This window comes from Helianthus annuus, chromosome 4 (genome assembly GCF_002127325.2).
Source record: "Helianthus annuus cultivar XRQ/B chromosome 4, HanXRQr2.0-SUNRISE, whole genome shotgun sequence".
Lineage (NCBI taxonomy): Eukaryota > Viridiplantae > Streptophyta > Magnoliopsida > Asterales > Asteraceae > Helianthus > Helianthus annuus.
The window spans coordinates 314,591-336,742 of NC_035436.2; the positions used below are offsets into that span (position 1 = coordinate 314,591).

The window sequence follows — 22,152 nt, forward strand, 5'->3', positions numbered from 1 at the left end:
ATGGCAAGTGATTTCAGTAGATGTGAAAAAGATGTGCTGAAATGGAAATCAGACTTTCAGAAACAAGACCTACAGAATTATCAAGTTTATATCACTTGAAACAAAATAGTTTACAAGGTGATTGTAAGATTATTATCCAATACAAATGAATCCTGAATTCTGTGGGTGAGAAGGGCAATGGAGTTTGTATGGTATATATGAATGCTAAGCTTCAAACTCACTTGTCTTCTGCTGGTTGAGCCTTCTATTTATAGAAGGCTGGGTACATGAATAAACAATAGTTTATTCATGCAACAAGTACTGCAAAAAGTAGTAATTTGACATATTCATTTAATCCAACGTTCAAGTTGCTTTTGTAATCATGATATCCAATAATGTCAAGTTGTTTTGGTCATGGTGGCAGGATAGAGTTGAGTTTTAGACAAGTGGGATATTCATCAGAATTTCTAATAAACCACTTCATCAGAAATTCTGGTGAACAAATCATCTGAAAATCTGATGATCAGAATCGTCAGAAACTGATGATATTTCATCAGAAATATCATGTTATTTTGGGTACTTAGCATGAAGTCTAGTAACTAGGAATACTTAACCTAGTTAGATAATGTTGTCTTTTTGTAGTAAATAAGCAGCGGTGGCTAAATAAGATAACTAATAAAACTATAGGGACTCAAAGTGCACATTTAGAAAGATGATTTAACAAAAAGAAGGAAAAACAAAAATTTGTGCAATGTGTGTGTGTGTCCTGGTCAGAAAGAGAAAGAAAGAGAGAACACACTCTCTTGAATCCAAATTGTTAAAATTCAGCAAGATTGAAAAGAAATTGGTGACAATCCCCTGCATAAACTCAAATTCTTAATCTTCTAAACTTGCTAATCATAAGGTATGTTGCCATTTTCCATTTAATGAAGTTTGCATGAAGAAGGAGTATGAAAGTGCCAATCTTGAATGGGTTTTGATAGTATGATATAAATTGTTGTAGGGATTTGGTTTGAAAGCATTATATGAATGAAAATATGTGTAGAAATTGTGTATGTATATGTTATAAGTAAAAACCCTTATGTAGGATGAACGATGAAGTGGGTTGTTGGCATGATCATGAAATTCGAGCTTTTAGGTTAAATTGTTGATACTAATTAAATAACACGGAGCTTTTAAGACACCTTTCGTTTGGTAGCCCGACTCAACAATAACAACTATGTTATTCGTGGGACTTCTGATAAGGTTCCATCGAAGAACGCACACCAAGCCACAACTGATACCACCACCGTTGAACACTCCCCCTCGCAGTCATCCAAGAAAAACAAAGGCAAGAAGCGGAAGGCTTCAAGCCAAAATGGTGCGGTCGTCACTCCGCCAAACCCCAAGCCATTTCAATCTGTCGCTGCAACTCCTCACCCTGAACCACAACGCAAGGCTTACACTGGGACTCAACCCAAGTGTAACAATTGTCTTTACCACCATTCAACCAACGCACCATGTCGTTTGTGCACGAACTGCACTCGGTATGGGCATTTTGCCCCTCAATGTCACAAACTCACAGCCAATCAAAACCAGGCCATTGTAGCCCATAATCCTGCTCCTAACCAAGCTCAACCACAAGCCAACACCGGTCGGGTGTGTTACAAATGTGGTGACCCAAATCACCTTGCCAATGCTTGCACTCAACGCGCCAACAACAACAACAACCAGCAACAACAACAGAAAGGGTATTTTTGGTAATTTTTAGTATTTCGGTGTGAAAGTTTAAAAATTTAACGTTTTTATTCTTGTTTTAACCTTACGAAATTATGGGCGTTATAGAATTAGGAAAAATTGCCATGCCTTTAACCTAGTATATAGTTAAGAAGTCCCATACTTGACCATTCTTGTGTTCATGCTTAAAATACTTAAATTCTCCCTAATTTCATCTTATCTTTTGTCATAAAATACACATGTCTTTCCTAAGGCAAGCTATACCACAAACACGGAGACACAAAGATACTCTTATACCACAAATGAGACGATCTCACCAAAATAGGCGTGAAAAGCCTTGCTTTAGTGATATTTCTTAATCCGCCTTCATCAATTTTCATGAAATTGTACAATCAAAATAGGAGTGATTTCTTCACCTTAATGGAGAATTTCTCATTCTCATTCTAGTGGACACTTACCAACGAGTCAGATTTAGTTCATTATCTCGTTCAGTAAGTACTAACCACACTTAGGGAACGACGTTGTCAAGTTAGGGGTGACACCCACATCTTGATAATAAGTCCCACTCCTCGATTTTCAATCTCGCCAAGGTCTCGAACTTTCGTTTGAATTGGGACATGTAGTAACCGGAAGGGTGAATATCGTTAACTGAAATTTCGGCGAGAGTATTCTACCTATTAGGCCAAAGCATGTTTCCCAAACTCAAAGGAATTTTCGACCACTTTGGAATAGTCTTAGTTTCATTCCAAGACACTCCAAGGTTTTTACATTGAATCTCTTTTATGCTATATCAATTATAATGTGTTTTACATTTGATACCTCTTCATTTCAAAGTCGAAGACCCGAATCACACTTTACTCGCAATCTAAAGCAATAATAATAGCCGAGAACAAATTATAATCCTTACATCACTATTTGTTTATATTCAAGGTGAGTTCATGCTATGTATATGTGACTTAACTTGAAACTTACGTGCTACGTGACATACTACCATGCTAAAATATACAACTTATTTTCGAACACCTTATGATCAAGTCTCATCCTATCCTTTCACTTGATCTTAAAGATGTCTTCAAGCCGTCTCTCCAACTCCAAGAAAAGCTCCAAGTCGAGCTTTCCACCATTGCTATTCATTCAAAAACTCTAAAAAACACTAGAATCAAGTAAGAATCCCGAAATCCACCAAAACAACCCGTGGAAACCAACCAAAAAACAACTAATACACAATCCAAATGGATTAACCAAGCCGAAATCTATCAAGAATCACCAAATTAGTTTGAAAATCAAGAACCCACAACCAAAACCTCAAGAACATGAAAAACACCCAACATAACCCAAAAGTCCCACGAATAAACCCGAAATCATTCCCAAATGAGAAAAAGGCTCTAAGACCACATGTAAGTCCCCTAAAACACGAATCAAACACGAGATAAATGTGTTATGTATCCCACTAATTAAACACTTTGAGAGCAAAGGTCTTGGATTCAAGTCCCACAGAAACAAGAATTAAAGAAATTTGTCGTTCAAGTCTCACAGAAAACAAGAATTAAAAACTTTTGCCCGTGCCATTATAGCCTAGTGGCATATGGGGGGGGGGTGAGATAAGACTTAGGGACCATTAGGTCGCGAGTTCGAGTCTCATAAAGGGGGTTTTTTCCCAGATTTATTGGGTTTCCTCCTGAATTGGTGTAGACTGTAGAGGCATTATTGTCTAGTGGAGATGGATATGATCGGGTGGAGATGGATATGATCGGGTGATTCCGCTGGTGACACGATGATACTACAGTAGTCCGTTAGTGATTAAAATTTGAGATTCAAAAAACAAGAAAATATATAATGAGGTTAATGAGGTGTATAATGAGAAGCACAATAATTATGGGAAGATGGATAAAGACAAAGTTGTTTTTCAATTTGTATCGTTGATGAAATCTCCGAAACCCAATTCCCATCGGCCGCCAATCCTCAGGAAGACTGGAATGTCAACAGCGTTCGTAATCGTTTCTTGAATTGAAAGCACCCAGGTCAACCCTAATTTACCTTCTTCACCATTGCCCCCGCTTACATCTTTGTATTGTTTTGATGAATAATAATATCTATCTTGAATTCCCTCCTTTAAACCAATTACTCTGTTCTTTTCTGATCTAATCGAATTACTTAAATTGTACTTGTGTATCCTAAGATCTTCTTTCTTTCTACCAAGGAGAAGGCTTAAAAGATAATTCAGTTTGTTCTTTCTTTCTTTCTGGCTGGATATTATTATATAAGATATTGATGAGTTGAAAACTTAACTACCTGAGTGGGTTTGTTTGTTTGTTTGTAGAGGAAAATAATAATAATATTGAATTGAACCTTGAGTTCATTCACCAAGTTATATAGTGTTTGGTTCCCCCCAAAATGAACTCGGGGGATTAGAAGAAACAAACTGGATTGTTTTGCCTTTTAGCCAGTTTCTTTCAAGTATAACAACAAAACAAAACAAATCAAACCGGTACAATTGATGTATCTGATTTCATACTACTGTAATGCGTTTTTCGTTTACATGTTGAACCTTGCCTCGTCATGAAAAGAAATCTCCTTTTCATGGTTGAATGACAAGCAATGCTTTTCCCTTTTTTATGTGTTAGTAACTTTACTCATTCTACTTCACTCAAAGTTGATGATGATGAGGCATGAACCATTCATCTATCTTGACGTCTTCCTTAACCTTTCTATACAGTAACTCAAAAAGAAAGATCCACACTAGTTGATTTTGGCACCATGAGAAGTGATGAATCCTAGAAGGTGAGCAGAATGCTTTTTTTTTCCCTCGGGTAGCATTTTGCATTGCTGATTCTGTTTGTGCTGCTGCTGCAGGATTTGGAGTTTATGTTGAAATGGTACATAGGAGAAATTTGTTTGCCTGGATCCAGATTATTATTATTATAAGATGCAACTAATGTCGTCAAATGACAGTGGAAGAGAAGGCAGTTCAGAAACAGAACCCATCTTAAATGAGTGTAAGAGTGTGGAAAGCTGTTCATCTACATTTGAAATAAGAAGTGATTGTTCAATAGCGGTTGTTGAGGAGGATTCACAAAGTCCGGATTTCAATGAAAATAGCAGCCTGGTTGCTTCAGACCAACCCCAGTGCCGCATATGCCTGGATACTGAAGGTCTGTCTGATGACTCTTTCTTAATTTATAAATGAAGTAATAATTATGTGATGTATAAGATTGTTAGTTTAAAATGATTGACAGGAGAAGACTTGATTGCACCATGCCATTGTAGAGGCACCCAAAAATATGTCCACAGGTCATGTCTTGACAATTGGAGGTCTGCCAGGGTAAGTTTTTTTAAAATATACTCTAGTATATTGAATAATTAATAATAATTAACTCTTACTTACATATGGGTGGGGTGCAGGAGGGGTTTGCTTTCTCTCACTGCACAGAATGTAAGGCAGTGTTTATACTACGTGCAAATGTCCCACCTGATCGCTGGTGGTTGAGGTTGAAATTTCAGTTACTGGTTGCAAGAGACCATGCATTCATTTTCATCATTGTCCAACTGGTATGGTATCATCAACAAATTACATGAATCCTCCTTGTTCCTTCCTTCCTTCATATCTATCCAAGGAGTTTCTTGCGTGTAACAAGAATTTTGTTTGGCAGATTGTGGCCTTCTTAGGTGTCTTGGTCTACAAATTTTATGGAGATGAACTGAGAGAAATGTTTGGATATGAAGAACACCCATATGGGTTTTACACCATGGCTGGTAAGCAGCCCAATGCTAATTTGATATGTGTGTGTGACAAGGCAAGAGAGAGTTGTTTATACTTTTCGGAAACTATTAGTCTCAAGTACCTTTTGAGTGTAGTTTATTTTGGGTTCATGCATATTTCTACAATCTGTCTTTTTGTCCGATCATGCAATCTATTGTAACCTGTCATTTGTTAATTTCAGTGTTAGCAATTGTGTTGGTGGGGTTGCTCTATGGTTTCTTTATAGCCATCATCTGTGGACAGCGAATCAACGAACGCCACTATCACATTCTTGCCAAACAGGAACTCACAAAGGTTAGCCCTTCTTCCATTGCTTTTACGAAAATCATGGATTGGTAGGAGTTAAAGAGCCTGTCCATACAACCTTTATATAACATCATCTATTGGTAAATTTCTAATCTGGAACACCAACTACCTGACATTGTTACGACCAGAAATGGATGCAAATATGGTTCTCATGGTTGAGAGAAAATGCTTCCTTCTTGAGGAAGGATCTTTAATATGTATTCAGACAACTATAGTCTTCTTCGAGTACATATTTAAAGGGTTATTTCACTTTATAAAGATTATGCATTATGAAATAAGAAGAAACTAGCAATAAGACCCGCGCGCGTTGCGGCGCGGGCACATCACAAACATTGAATGGATTAGTTCAAGCATTATGTGTTCGTTAACCATATGAAAACGCGTGTTTCGACGTCTCTGGTTGAACTCGATATAACCTATATGAGCATTGCGACTAGATCAAAACGTAAAGTAAATCGAGTTTATACCGTACAATCGTAACATATTATATGTGACACGACTCATACATAGAAAACGCAACATGTATAAAGGAAAAACTAACACTATGATCAAAAGGGATAAATTGTTTTTTAAGAAAAGGAAAAAATGAAACCACAATTTGACTCCACTCAGCTCGGAACAAAATTCACGAAACATACATAAAATAAACATGAAAACGTATTATATTTAACCTGACTCGTTTCTCAAAAAAAATTACATTGAAACGTAGACCAACTCGAATTTATATCGACACGTAAATAACTATATGCACGTAAATAATTTATATTTCAAACGAAAACGTATTATACTTGATCTGGCTTATTTCAAGAAAAAGTTTACGTCAAAACCTAAACCAAATCAATTTTATATCTACACGTACATAAAATTACGCTACATATTAGTTTTGGATCAATGCTATATATATTTAATGTACGAAAAACATTATTATTAGAATACTAAAATAACACACAAAATTCTTAGCTTAAAATTAAAAATTATTTTACAATATAGTCGAATTATTTATTATTTACTTCTTAAGTTGTAGAAATGAAGCAAACAAAAATCAAACATGAATTGCCAATGAAAAAAAAGGAGGGGCATAAGATAATGGTAACGAAGATATGAAGAATAGACAGGGGTCAAAGCAAACAAAAAAACAAGAAGGATCAAGGTAGAAAAGCAAAAGGGAATAAACACGAAAAGTCCACCGACTTTTATGTTTTAAGTTATACTAGTAATAAGACCCGCGCGCGTTGTGGCGCGGGTACTTCGCAAATATCGAACAGATTAGTCCAAGCGGCGTTATGTGATGTGTTAACCATATGAAAACGCACGTTTTGACGTATCCGATTGAACTCAATGTATCCTATAGTTGCATTGCGATTGGATCAAAACGTAACGTAAATCGAATTTATATCGTACAATCATAACGTATTATACGCGATCCGACTAACTCGAATTTATATCGTCAAGAAAAAAACTCTCGAGAGGGTCAAAGTGGCATTTACAAAGTTCATAAAAAGTTAAGTGGTTAAAAATTGCATTTCCTAAACTTAAGGACTAAGAAAGGGTAAAGATAATATTTGATAAAGTTTTGGGTAAGAAGGAAAAATAACAAAGTTGGGGCTGAAAATGAAACTACCACAAAGTTGGGGCGCTAAAAGCAAACTATTTGTAAAATGGAGTAGTAGTTTAGGGACTAAATTTACCATTTTATGAAACTTTGAAGGTACCAAAGTCAAGGGACTAAAATTGCAAAATCGTGAAAGTATGAGGGAGGGGGAGGCAAAGCCGGTGGGGTTTCCACCGACTTTGTATTTTAAGACTATTAGTAATAGTAATTACTTGTCAAGTAGGTTTCACATAACAAGTGTGACACTCGTATTTTTATAATCCCTTTCCATGATAATACCGCTAGATTTCAATCCTTCTTTTCAAATTTTAATAGTGATAATTTACAACTAAGGTGGCATGCAAGTGGTGACCAAAACTTGATCCTAAAGCTGGTTGAGCTATATTACATAACGATTATACAAATACATGATTTGTTCACTTTATTCTCGAGGCTCATTGTTCCATTTTAACTCGTTTTGGTGCTTTACATAAAAGCGTACACCACAACACATTAGCACAGCTAAATGAATACACAGATGTTAACCTTGAGAGCTAAATTGAAATTTTACAAAAATAGGGCAATTTACTAAAGTGACATAAGGGAGGGACACAGGTATATATATAGCATTTCATCACATTGCCGTTTGATGCACTGTGCAAAATTTGGAATTCAGTTCAAGGGACACTATTATGTGACTTTGCAGCACAGCCTCGTGGCATGTAATTGCCAAATTGACCAAAACTCAGTTTTTAATACACATCGTAATTGGCCAATTCATCAAATTGCTATATTTGGCCAATTTTTTTGGTCAAAATCGCTATCTTTGCTAAATGTTGCACTTAAACCTTGGATTATTATTGACTGAATCGCTATTTTTTTGGTCAAAATCGCTATTTTTTTGGTCAAAATCGCTATTTTTTTGGTCAAAATCGCTATCTTTGCTAAATCGCTATTTTGCTCCCGCAATTCATGATTTAAATTGGATTCACCAACACTATTTAAATGTAAATTTCTCATTTATTACTAGAATTTAAATACATTGAAAATTTGGGATAGGTATCCTCTTGATATGTATTTGTCTTTGTTAATTTTCTTGACATAGTTGTGCAAAGTCTTATAGATGAAAGGTGGTTTTTACCGCAGGAGTACATTGTAGAAGACAGAGAAGTGAACAATGATGTTGCTGAACTTGACCCCAGCCATGTGACAGAGCTAAGAATGTTGGGTCTCTATTAAACTTTCAGTTATTTGCTTGGTAAGCTCCATCTTATTAGTCTATTCATTGCTTCTAGTTTACCTTGAAGAGCCCAAGAAGTGTAAAAGGAGCATGGGTTTTTGTGTGAATATCTTTCGCTTGTCCACTTTGGTACCAATAGATGCTTAATTTACCTTTTTTTAATGATGTTTTGTAATTTGCTAGTGAATCGTTCACTTCCATGTCTTGTGGTAGGAGATATGTGGTATTTGAGGAGTGAAGCTGTTGCATTGAGCAAAGTATTTTTATTCCATATAGACTGGCTTGCTGGCTGATGATTGGCTTTGAGTTTCTACTTGGAGATAATTATCTTGTGTTGTAAATGTACTTTTTTACACGTACAGATGATTCATTGATCCCGTATATGTATATGGATGTAAGCTTGACATCCATTATATAAAGATACAAGATTAACCCTTGCTTTTATGCATTGATTGGAGGGGAGGGGGGGGGGGGTGTTTGAGAGGTTGATTTACCTTATACATACATGTGCACGCAACTTGTTTCTTTTTAGAATGAAGTTATTTCCTTAGTGTCTTAGGCTATAGGGTGTGGTCATGACCACTATGACCCTCCACGTCAATGCCATGTTACCCACCTCTAATCCACAATCCAAAATCACTACCCTAAGAGTGTGGTCATGACCCAAACCACTATCCTCTTATTTATTTTAATTTATCTTTGTTTAAAGAAAAAAGAAATGATTACTTGAAAAATAGAAAGGAGGACCATGGTTGCTATAGTGGATTAGGGAAGGGGGTGGTATAGTCTTCCATTCGTGTTCCTACGTGACGAATCATGTCCCAACCACACCCTTTAGCCTTATAAGTCAACATATTACTGAACAGAGAAGTTGAAAAAAAAATATGCAACAGCTTACAACATAGAATCTCCTCCCATAAATAAACTTGTTTCATTCCACGCAAGGAAGATAAAAAAAACACATGGTGGAGGCGGAAATGGTTCATAATAATAAATTAGTTTAAAATCAAAAGCTTAATTAAAGGTGTTCCAACTAATCCAAAGCCGTTAAGGGTCTTTGAAAGTGAAAAAGATTTCACATTGGGTGCCAGCCAGCCAAGTTTGAAGAATAAAGTCTGGTTGAAATGAAAGTATTGTATAAAAATTGGAGTTGAAGGATAGGTATTAAAGAGGAGTGAATTATTTGGGCCATGGGCAGGATTCAGAAGAAACGAAAGCCCCTTTGTGGAACGTATGGTATTAGGGTTGGTGGGTTGTCTGAAAATGACGATGAGGCAGGCAGGGGGTGAAGGTGAAAGACGTCCCTGCCTGGTGACTCCATCCAGAGAGACCCCATCCAACCTCTGTATCATCTCCAACATCACGTATCCAAGTTCAGTTATAAATCCTACCTTAGCTTATTAGTTCATGATAACATGGAATTCCTATTAGTGGATGATGTAACTTGTTGTTTAAACTCTATCAAGTGTTGTAAAAACTGTGGGATGATTTTCTTATCATTGCAGTGATGATGATGTGGAGGATCAATCAATCTCTTGTATTGTTTTCTTTCTTTCTTTGGTATCAGCTATCTGAATAATTAACTTGAGACTTTCATTCATCCTTATCTGATTGTTATTCACCTTCTAGTGTTTTTTGATACTTGGGTCGTCGAGGAGGAGATAACTTGTTACCAGTATGCTGCTGCAAGTGTTGGAAATGATATTATTCCTCACCAATGGCATAACTACTATTTCTTCATTTGGACTATTTTTGGGTCTGATATTGTTCTCAATCGCAGGCAGGTTTGAAAACTAGAAAATAAGAGTGCAGGTCAGATTAGTTGGAAAAAAAGAAAACAACTGGTCGTCATTTGGCTCTCCAGGAGAACGCATCTGCGGAAACATCTTTACCCTTATGAAATTAGTTTGTTAGTACTTGTGATTTCTTACTTTTGACGATTGGGGGCATTTGAAAGTTTTCTTGCTTGATTGGTTATGCAAGCCTGACTTTTTTGAATGATTTTTTGGCGATTGCTTTCTTTTCACATAGACCTTAAGTTATTTTTTTACCTTTCAAATTAGGTGTTTCACATTGCTTTCGTTGTTGCACAGTATAAGAAAAAATCACATATGTTCTTAAATTGACTTTTTACCAACTTGAAATTTGGCATTTCACATTGCTTTAGTTGTTTCTCTAAATTAAAGCAATAGTGTTTTCCTTAATGTAATCGCTTGTGTTTTCTCTAGACCAGGTAGAAGGTGTTATTTAAATTGCGACTATTTTTTATGCCTACACTGTTTTTAGTATCTTTTATGTCAATAGGATTTAAATTAACATGTTTTGTTGAAAACATCATGTTCAATTCTTAACATAACTTAATCAAATACAATGTGACGGGGAAATTATTATGATACAAAAAAACATGTCCACTTGCAAAGTTTTATACGCACAAATAAAAGACCACCCGTAGTGGGGCGTGGTTTTTAAAAAAAATTGAAAAAAAACGCCCCCTCCCCCACTACACCGGGTGTTATCCGGCGTTTTTTTTTGAAAAAATTTGTTGTTGGCGTTTTATTTAAAACGCTGAATTTGGTTTGTGGTCTCTGACAATCACTTTTGTCCACCAATCACTTTTGAGCTACCCACATGGTCTCTGACAACTTTTGAAAATGGTTTGAAGCAGTGTGTATTTCGTGTGTTTTTTTTTTTTTTTTTTTTTTTTTTTTTTTTTGCATTAAAAATAATATGGGCATGTAATGAATCTAAGTCGATAAAAAGGTATATATGAATTATTCTTGCTTGAAGCATGAAAAATGTAAAAGAAAATAAAGAGGGAAAAGGAATTGAAACGCAAGGGGGGTTAGGTTGTGGGTTTTGGTCCAGGACGTGGTTCGTGATTATAATAAATAATACAGTAATATATTTAAAGAAGGTAACAGCAATGAGTAATGAATAATTATTTAATTTGTCTCTGTAGTTGCATTGAAACCTCGCACATGATTCCCAACGCTTTTGTCTTATATACATACTAGAAAGAAAACTGCCATGCGTTGTGCAAGCCCGGCCGTAATATTATTATTATTATTATTACTATTATTACTATTATTATTATTATTATTTAATAAAAATCAAGCATCTCTTGTAGCCAGCCAGTCCATCTGTTTGACAATGGTTGGTCCATCACCATCTACCCTATTTGACGTTTCTTCTTCCTTCACTCGATCTATCTATCAAACTACTGAATTTCACTTCATTCTATTTCTATCACCCCCTTTTTTCTTTTTCTTTTTCTTTTTTTTTTATTATTAAATTTCTTGCTTATTATGATTAATAATTCAAGATCATGAAACTTTCCAAGCTTCAATCTTTCATTGTTTCCAGTAATACCCACCTCAAGTTTCTGGCTCTTGTTACTTTATTATTGATTCTTGGAGCATCATACTTCCAGCAGCAATATGGGGGTTACTCAGATGGAGGCACAAAACTAAACCCTGTTCCAAACAGAAACAGAGCATTGATAGTTCCATCAAAAAGGGCAGGTGAGCCTCCAGTGTTAGCTTACTGGATTTACGGATCCAGTGGAGATGGGCAGAGGATACGGAGGGTGTTGAAGGCTGCTTATCATCCCAGAAATCAGTACCTTTTGCTACTGGATGCGTCTTCCTCATCAGATGAGAGGGCGGATCTGGCTCTGTATGTCCAATCTGACCCCTTGTTTGCTGCTTTTGATAATGTCAACGTTGTTGGGCGGAGTTATGCCGTGAACCAGATGGGAGGATCTGGACTGGCTGCCTTGCTCCACGCCTCTGCATTGCTCCTCAAATTAAGTACCACCTGGGATTGGTTCATCCCACTTAGTGCTACTTCTCATTACCCACTCATGACTCAGGATGGTATTATATTGGTCAACACAACACAATTTCTGAATGTGATTCTTCAAATGTATACTGATTATTCATAAATGCAGATATCCTCCACGCTTTTACACTCTTGCCCAGGGACCTCAACTTTGTACATTTTGCAAACACCTCCCATGAGTAAGACATACACGATATATATGCTGCTTCACCAGAAAGAATGAATGAATGAATGATATATAACATTTAATGCGGTGCAGGGATCAAAGGGTCAAGCAAGTGGTTGTGGACCCTAGCGTCTATGACACAAAAACCACTCCAATTTTCTATGGTAAACAGACCAGAAATGCGCCCAACACGTTCAAGATCTTAGCAGGTAAACTTGTTTTAAATTCGATTGATGTGTGGTTTGGGTTTGGGTTTGTCACATATAGGTTTTATGCAGGTTCCCCTTGGGTGATCCTAAGCCGATCTTTGATAGAATTCTGTGTCAAAGGATGGGACAACTTCCCTAGGAAACTGCTTATGTACATGACCAACTTAGCATCTCCTCTAGAATTCTACTTCCAAACCGTCATATGTAACTCGCCCGCTTTTCAAAACACCACAATTGACAGTGATTTGAGGTATGTTATGAGCCAAAACGATAGCCTCAGCAATATGGGGGACAGCCTGATTGTTGCAAGGCCTTTAGATGATGATGCACTGCTGCAGGAGATTGACAACAACGTATTAAACCGTTCAGTAGACGGGGTTGTGCCTGGAAAGTGGTGTTTGAAACAAAAGCAGAATGTGACTATAAATGTTGAAATAGAAGATAAATGGAAATGGGGAGATATTAACTCCGTTGAGGCAAGTCCTCAAGGGGTGAAGCTGGGACTAGCACTGTCCCGGCTTGCGAGTCAGAGAGTTGATGTGTGCCAAAGCAGACGGTGAAAATTTAGTTTAAGAAATATTTCGTTCGGAAATTAGGAAACATACTAGTGCATTGTTGAAACATGTGTTCTTTTTCATCTGTATTATTAATAAAAGAAAAGTGTAGTTATGTAATTAGTAAAACAAATATATTGATTGTTTCAAGTATAGAGTAAGAAAGAAGAATTATTGGTGAAGAAACACCCCACCCCACCCCACCGTATGGCTTATGGCTGAAATGGGCCCATTTAACTTTAGATTCATGTGTCTACTAGAAGCTCAAAATGTAATCAATTAATATTAACCAACCATTTGGACCATTGGTTGGTCAATTGAAACTATGATTGGTGCAACTGCAACCTCACTTGATTGCTTCTTTTTCAATTCAGATGATAAAAAAATTAAAAAAAAAAAAAAGAAAAAAAAACAAAGGGTTGTAGAGATCAGATCAGCCTACAGTCTTCTAAACAATTCATTTTATATTCCTTTTTTTTAATGTTTGCAATATTTTCTCCATAACTTTTTCCAATTCGATTCTAACCCACACAATTTACTTTCTATTTTGTATGCTTCTAATTTGTTTATACGAAAGATTTTCTTCCTTGTGAATGTTACCAAAACACACTCATGAGTAAGTATCAAGGCACAAATAATCTTGCAATATCCCATAAGTTATGTGTATTTTGATCAATCAAGGGCCATGACTAACCAAGATCACGAAATTGAGAAAGAACACACACCCTTTTGATCTTTTCTTCATAGAATATGACTTGTCTATGTATTAGAAGAAATAGTTTCTCATTTTGCAACCATACATGTGTTCTTTTTAAGAAAAGTGAAAACAAAGATAACATGCTAGTGTTATTTGGTTGTGATTAGTCCGCATTCTTAACACTCCATTCTTGCTACAAAACCAATGATTTCTACATGCAAAAATTAGTTACTAGCTAGCATTCCGCCCAGCTCTCCTCCTCCTCTTGGTGTAGGTGGTGGCGGTGGCGATGTTTCATGGTTTTGGCAAGTAGTTTTGATTGCTCAAGCACTATGGATTTAGCTGGCACCCCGGAGATCTCCTCTAGTCTTTTGAGCAATCTTATTCTCTTCTTCATGTCATGCACGTCCTTTGTGAGTCCCAACCAAAGCGAAGCCGCCAAACCCACCCGATATGGGCATTCCATTTCCGACCTACTCCTATTCACCCACCACGCTTTAAAAGCATGTCTAGCCGCCTCTATCACGCTGCTGCTACCACCCCCGAGCCTTGAACACCAACTCACCAACACCTCTCTCGTCTTCCAGTCGGCTGATTTCGTTGTCTTAGAATTGGTCTTGTTAGAGATGCAAACAGTGGATGAAGAAGATGAAGACAACGCATCATCATCATCATCATCATCTGAGTGATATGATTTGCAAATGGGAACACGGATATGGCGAGCAACGAGAAAGTTGGCGGTGTGAACTTGAGAGTCACAATGGAAGCAAAGGAAAGCTGAGTCGGAGGAACAGTAGAGAGAAGGTTGGTGGTGGTGGCAGAGGTCACAAACCGCACCTGCTGCTGCTAGTTTCATGGTCATGTTATTTATTCATGCATGAGGTGAGCGGGTTAGATATATATATATATAGGATTTCTAAGGCGGAGAAACTGGTGGCTGACAAAAGACCCCAAGGGAACACACACACACCAATGTACAATATTATTATATATGTGGTTCATATATGTTTGCTCATGTGGTTAACATTACCAATCTAATAGTATTCATTCGCTTAATCAGTAATTTCAATCATTCTTTTCATTCAAGAAAAAAAAAAACAAAATAGTTTTTACTAGAACGTACCCCTCTTTTGACTAAATCATCAGCATCACCTCTCCTTTTTTTTTTGTTTACCGTATAGGCTGCCATTAAGACTTAAGCTTAAGCATATAGGACGAATACTTTCAGCTTCACCCTTTGTATAAGCTCCCTTGCATGCGTCTTCCATAAAATGGAATTGATTATAGTTTCTTCCACATGTGATTAAAAATTAAAACAATAGCACGTGTAATTTCATACAAACGCGTTAGTTGTTTGTCTAAAATTTACAACCAAAAAATATATATAAAAAAGGGTTTAATTGGTTATTTGAAATTATTTACGGTTGAAGGTGGGTCAATGGACGAAGACTACCACGAATCCCAACGGTCCATGGGAGTCGGGGTATGTGGCAAGAAACAAAAGAAAAAACGTGTCGTACTAAGAAATGGTCGAAATCATCTGATACGCTTCAATTTCTTCCACCAACCACACAATTACTTTTCAACCATCCAAATATTTGAGGACATCGACGACCCTTGCGCTCAATACCACCAAGGTTTTCAACAATTCAGGCGAAGCCAAGGTCTATCACGAAATAATCCAAAATTTCTTTTGGAAAATCAAATTAACATAAATACTCTGTTTGTTAAAAATAAGTCATTTATTCAACCATGTTGTCTTTATACTTTCCAACTATGAAATTTTATAAAGAACTAAAGGGGTATAGTCTCAAATCCTGTCTGTGCGAAGAGATATAACACGCGCGTGCAAGGGGTTATACCCACACTTAGCAGAACATTTCCTGATGGTTATTAAACGGGCACGCGAGCCCTTGATGGTGCACCCAGCACAACGACAACTAATATAAGTACAATTAGTATAGGTGTTAGGTGGCAGGAGCTATAGCCAATCAACTTGCACCAGACCTTGATCAGACAACTCTCAGGATGGTCAATCGTGCAGAAGACAAGAAGTAGAAGAGGATGGTGACATGGAACCAATCAGCTTTCGCCGTTCACTGCTCCATATCATAAAAGAAAATTATATTCCAATAAATTAATAATAAAAATGAATGCTAAAAACTATTTACAACGTTAAAAAAAAAGTTCACATTTAAATAATAGAGTAAACTGCCATTTTGGTCCCTGAGGTTTGGTCACTTTTGCCACTTTAGTCTAAAACTCAAACCTTTTTACATCTGGGTCCCCGTGGTTTCAGTTTTATTGCCATTTTGGTCCAAAAGTGAAATTAGATCATATTTGTTTTATAAAATCCTGCTATTTTGTCCTTTTCCCCAGGGGCAAAATAAAGGACAAAATAGCAGGATTGTATAAGATAAATATGACATGATTTCACTTTTAGACCAAAATGGCAATAAAACTGAGACCACAGGGACCCGGATGCAAACGGTTTGAGTTTTGGACTAAAGTGGCAAAAGTGACCAAACCTCATGGACCAAAATAGTAGTTTACTCTAAATATTAAAATATGTTTGTGTTTGCTCCTCAAGTAGTAGAGTTTCACTTTGTATAAACAGTACCTTTTCCAATTTTTTTGTTTTTATTTAGTTTCACCTTCCTTTTCTAAGTAAAAAAAGTAGAAAAATCGACACCTAAGGACATACTTCATCGGCCAAATATGTTCTCATGCAAACCGTGTGCCATACCCGTAGACACGTCTTTTAAACTCAGTGATTTGCTAGGGCACTTCAACATCTCACCTTTATGTGTTCTGCCATCCGTATGTTGTGCAACAGGTTTGCCTCTTTATGCATGCATCACGAGAACCACACTTTGACTTTATGAAAAGAATTCTCAGATACATACAATTCACACTGAGTATGGAATTCTTCTAGTTCCCTCACAGTGTAACTCTATTACGGCATACTCAAACGCCGATTGGGATGGTTGTACGGACTCCAGACCTTCTACTTCAGGTCACTATGTATTCATGGGTGACAACATTTTGTCGTAGTCCTTCAAAAGACAACCTACAGTTTCTAGATCTAGTGCAGAGGCGAAATAAAAAGGCCCAGCAAATGCGGTAGCTGAGACTAGTTGGATCCAAAATCGGTTGCTTGAGCTTCATTTACTATTTCTCTTAGCTACTGTCTACTATTCCGACAATGTGTTAGTTGTGTATTTATCAGGTACTCTTGTTCAACACTATAGAACGAAACATGTAGAGATTGACATTCACTTCATTCGAGAGAAAGTTCATCTCGGTCACATTCGAGTTCTACATGTCCCTTCCTCCTTTTAGTATGTAGGCCTTTCTCGCCATTTATTTTAGAATTTATGAGATAGTTTAAGCATTCGTCAATGCTGTGCTCAAACTGAGGGGGATTATTAGCGAATATTACGATATATATATATATATATATATATATATATATATATATATATATATATATATATATATATATATATATATGTGAGAAGGATCCGTTAGGAACCACCCTTTATTGCGAGAACCGCGACAACCAATGTGAACACAACAAAAAATACCTAAAAATAGCTAAAAAACACACAATTTTTTAAATATTTTTTTATCAAAAAATCGCGACTTTTAGTAGCCAAAAACTTTTTTTTAATTTTTTTCTAACTAAAAGTAGCGACTTTAATGTAAAAAATATTAAAAAAAATTGTGTGTTTTTTTGATTTTTTTTAGGTTTTTTGGAGATTTAGTTTTTAGCATTTTAGCTTGGGGGGGGGGGGGGGGGGGTTAGGTTTTTTTGGGGGGGGGGGTGGGGTGAGGGGGTTTAGGTTTTTTTTAAGGTTTTTTGGAAGAGTTTAGTTTTTAGCATTTAGCTTGGAGGGGGGGGTTAGTTTTTTTTTTATTTTTTTTTTTTTGGGGGGGGGGGTTAGGTTTTTTAGCTATTTTTTGTTGTGTTCACATTAGTTCTCGCGGTTCTCGCAATAAAGGTGGTTCTCGCATGAACCTTACCCTATATATATATATATATATATATATATATATGAGTAGGAGTTGGGTGGAAAGTCTATTTTTCCTAGAAAGTCTAGGAATGAATAAGAATTGGACATGTGTCATTGAGAGATTTTAAGTAGAAGGGCTATCATGTAATTTCACATTTTAATTTTATTTTTGGAATGTATCTTCATTAACTAAAATTCCATGATTTTCAGAATTTTTATTATTTTCGAATTCAAATCTGGAAGTCAATGTGTTCATTAACTAAAATTCTATGTCACATTACATCGCATATTCCATTGTTCAGAAAATTACTAGAATTTATCAGCATGTTCTTGGTGCTGTGTTTTAATAGTTTACAGGGCTAAAGTCAATTTTTTTTATAGATCCCACAATATAAAGATGGTAAAACACACGGTATGAATCTGATTGCTGTTAAAACACAACTGTATGAATCTGAATGCTAAAACACAACTGTATGAATCTGATTGCTGTTAAAACACAACTGTATGAATCTGAATACTAAAACACAGCTGTATGAATCTAATTGCTGTTAAAACACAACTGTATGAATATGAATGCTAAAACACAGATGTATGAATCTGATTGCTGTTAAAACACAACTGTATGAATCTGTTTGCTGTTAAAACACAACTGTATGAATCTGAATGCTAAAACACAACTGTATGAATCTGCTTGCTGTTAAAACACATCTGTATGAATCTGGATGCTAAAACACAACTGTATGAATCTGAATGCTAAAACACAAGTGTATGAATCTACTTGCTGTTAAAACACATCTGTATGAATCTGCTTGCTGTTAAAACACAACTGTATGAATCTGTTTGCTGTTAAAACACATCTGTATGAATCTGAACGCTAAAACACAACTGTATGAATCTGCTTGCTGTTAAAACACAACTGTATGAATCTGCTTGCTGTTAAAACACAACTGTATGAATCTGTTTGATGTTAAAACACATCTGTATGAATCTGAATGCTAAAACACAATTGTATGAATCTGCTTGCTGTTAAAACACATCTGTATGAATCTGGATGCTAAACCACAAATGTATGAATCTGCTTGTTGCTAAAACACATCTGTATGAATCTGAATGCTAAAACACAATTGTATGAATCTGCTTGCTGTTAAAACACATCTGTATGAATCTGAATGCTAAAACACAATTGTATGAATCTGCTTGCTGTTAAAACACATCTGTACGAATCTGGATGCTAAACCATAAATGTATGAATCTGCTTGTTGCTAAAACACAACTGTATTAATTTGCTTGCTGTTAAAACACAACGTCAAGAAAACGGAGATGATAAGAACAATATTTGAATGGTGATGATGAACTCGGAGATGGTGTAGATGGAGCAGTGTTTTAATTTGATCCGGTGCTCTCCATCGTTTCTAAAGTTATCTTCTTCCATGATTGTAGTTATTTTTGGTAGGGATTGGGGTTTCCAAGATGGGTTTGGAGAGATAGAGAGAGAAAATCGCTTGAATTTAGGAACTGGGCGGTTATCTAATTGATTTAAAACACGTCCATTGACAAAATTGCCCCTACTCATTTCAAACAATCAATTAATTAAACTCAAATATTACAAGATTGCCATTGATTTAATCTCAACCCTTAAACACACCAGTCGGATGGACCAGATCGCTTCCTAGACTTTCTAGGAAAAACACACTTTTCGTGCGAACCCTACTCTATATATATATATATATATATATATATATATATATATATGGTTGGAGTTGACTACAAAATCCAAATTTCCTGAAAAGTGTAAAAAGTCTTAAAACACACAAAAAAACTCACAAATAACATAATGAATATTACTAAAACATCATATCAGTGGGTTTTGTGTTGTGTTTTGGATGATAAGGCTCTAATTATGGAATGACAAACATTATAGTGTTTTATGTTGATTAGCATGTCGTGTGTTATATTCATAGTTCTACAATGGTGTGTTTTTATTTTAAGGGTATATTGATAAACTTACATTGTCACTAAATTGTATTCTTCCTTTTTAATAACTAAGTAAATTAAATTTGTAACTCCTTTTCAAATTATATATATTTTTTTAAATTTAAAACAACTTAATTTAAATTGTAGAATAAATTACAATGTGTGTAAGATAAATTACGAGATGTGTAGGATAAATTTTGACGTGTGTCGGATAAAATTCTATAATGTGTAGGGTATATATAGAAAAATTTTGATATGTGTAGGTTTTGTAAATTATATGTAGGATAATTAATGATTAGTTAACTAATTAATTAAAGAGAGAAAATTAATGAGATAAGTTATAAATGAATTAGTATTTTACCAATATGTTCTTTCTTATTTTCTTTTTTCAATAATTTTTTTCTCATTTAGTCATCTCCCTGTATGAGAGGCATGACTTCATCATTTAGACAATGTCATCGTGTAATTGGAATAACTTTTTGGTAAAAAAACATTTTCAATGGCTATTCTCTATATATATTAATTTGTAACACACACATTGAGGAATAGTACCATGTTTTTTTTGTCTTTTGTATCTTTTTTAAAGTCAAATTTAGGGTCTTTTCATTGTTTTTTAGAATAACTTTGGGTTAGTAACATCGTTGCCACTATCATAATGAATTGAACCGATACCGACTGAATTCTCGTTGCGTCCCACCGCAACAGGCGGGTTTCGTCACTAGTTTTGTTGATTTTATTAGTTCAAATGATTATTCATTTATTTGTATCATCTTCCCTTGTTGGTCAACATGATTTTTTAATATTTTTCATGCCATTATAGAAATTGTGTTGAATTCAAAGGTTGTCCATCTTTATTTTCAGTAATTTGACAAACCGTGACCTACTCAATGAAAGCCATTCTTGAAGGTTCCATCTGCCAACGTCCTAACCTAATAACTTGAGCGAACTTGTATTTCTTTAAACATACACAAAATAATAAGTAAGCTGTGGAATCATGATTGGTTTAGAGATAATTCATAGTTTTTGACCTGCAACCAAACACTAATCTATATTTCTTCTGTGGATATGATTTTGTGACCTTCATCATCTGATCTGACTTCCAAACTTCATTTCATCAGCTAATAAGAGTTGAAATGCAATTGATTAACCAATCCAAACTTCATTTCGCTTTCTTCTTCTCCAGATCTTCCTGTTTAACCAATTTCAAACAGTTTCAAAATTTAAGAAATCTATTCTTTCTTTCTGTGCCCTAATTTTATTTTCTTTTTTATCCGTGGGTTTGTTCCATTTTGCCCTCTTCTTCACACCCACTTCGCCCCCATTTCTCGTTAAATCACTGTCTCAAATCTCCATTTTCAAGTAAGTTTTGGGTTTCCCATTTCATTTTTAAAATGAGATCTGAAAGTTTTGGGCATTTTTTTCGAAATCCGGCGTTTTTCTGTTGAAGATTCTGTGTTTTTATCATTCCGGTGACTTTTCCGGCGAAATTAATTTCAGGCGAATTTAAATCTTGAACGCGAGTTCAAGTTCTCCGGCGTATTTGGTAAATACGCCGGTGGGTCACGTTTTCCGGCCTCGTTATTCCGGTGGTTTGTATCAAATTGGCTGGGTTTTCATCTCGATTCACCAACCTAAAATACTTTCACAAAACCCTAATTCTTCAATCTTCATCTGGTCAAAAGTGGATGATTCTTTTTGTTCAAGATTGTTAGGATCTGGTGATTTGGGGAAAAAAGGTCTGATTTGGGGAGGAAAGATTTGATTAAAAAAAAAAAAAGGGAAAAGGTAGCCGAGATAATACTAATAAATAGTTGTTATTTCTTTTTGTTTTTGTTATTGTTATGGGGTGACACGCTTGTGCAGGGGGCGTTTTTTAGGGTGGGCAACTTAGGGTTGCTACCCTCCCCCGTCTTATAAAGGGTCTTTTCTTTTGGTCCCTGAGTTTGTTCTCTTTTACCCCTAACTCCCCTTGAGTTAGCGGTTTATTGTGTTGTTTTTTTTTTGTTTGCGTTTGGCTTTGCGCATGGCCCCCGCGCGTAGAGGTAGAAATGTCAAGACTGTTGGGTTGGCGTCAGCGTGTGATAGTGGGTTAAGGGCTTGCCCC

The 22,152-nt window shown here is 35.9% G+C and overlaps 3 protein-coding genes across 5 annotated transcripts; 2 read left to right on the forward strand and 1 right to left on the reverse strand.

Annotated features, from left to right (window-relative positions):
* The first annotated feature begins 3,561 nt into the window (after positions 1–3,561).
* LOC110935430 (E3 ubiquitin-protein ligase MARCHF8) lies at positions 3,562–9,036 on the forward strand. Of its 3 annotated transcripts, XR_004891878.1 has the most exons (10): positions 3,562–3,716; positions 4,412–4,476; positions 4,549–4,847; positions 4,932–5,017; positions 5,098–5,244; positions 5,346–5,448; positions 5,637–5,749; positions 8,499–8,575; positions 8,648–8,721; positions 8,806–9,036. XR_004891878.1 is itself a non-coding variant. In XM_022177814.2 (9 exons), exons 3-8 carry the CDS (start codon positions 4,622–4,624, stop codon positions 8,589–8,591), a joined length of 768 nt encoding a protein of 255 aa, XP_022033506.1. In that variant the 5' UTR covers positions 3,562–3,716; positions 4,412–4,476; positions 4,549–4,621; the 3' UTR covers positions 8,592–8,610; positions 8,806–9,036. The 3 variants fall into 3 exon arrangements, 2 of the variants coding, with proteins under 2 accessions (XP_022033506.1, XP_022033505.1); XM_022177814.2 differs by lacking the exon at positions 8,648–8,721 and having other exon boundaries at positions 8,499–8,610; XM_022177813.2 differs by lacking the exon at positions 8,648–8,721 and having other exon boundaries at positions 8,499–8,610; positions 8,776–9,030.
* A 2,595-nt stretch (positions 9,037–11,631) lies between these two features.
* LOC110935431 (beta-glucuronosyltransferase GlcAT14B) lies at positions 11,632–13,514 on the forward strand. Its single transcript, XM_022177815.2, has 4 exons — positions 11,632–12,467; positions 12,542–12,611; positions 12,692–12,807; positions 12,877–13,514. The coding sequence occupies exons 1-4, from the start codon at positions 11,918–11,920 to the stop codon at positions 13,365–13,367; spliced, it is 1,227 nt and encodes a 408-aa protein (XP_022033507.1). The 5' UTR covers positions 11,632–11,917; the 3' UTR covers positions 13,368–13,514.
* Positions 13,515–13,978: 464 nt separating this feature from the next.
* Positions 13,979–15,297, reverse strand: LOC110935432 (B-box zinc finger protein 32). Its single transcript, XM_022177816.2, has one exon. The coding sequence runs from the start codon at positions 14,918–14,920 to the stop codon at positions 14,294–14,296; it is 627 nt and encodes a 208-aa protein (XP_022033508.1). The 5' UTR covers positions 14,921–15,297; the 3' UTR covers positions 13,979–14,293.
* Between the last annotated feature and the right edge of the window lie 6,855 nt (positions 15,298–22,152).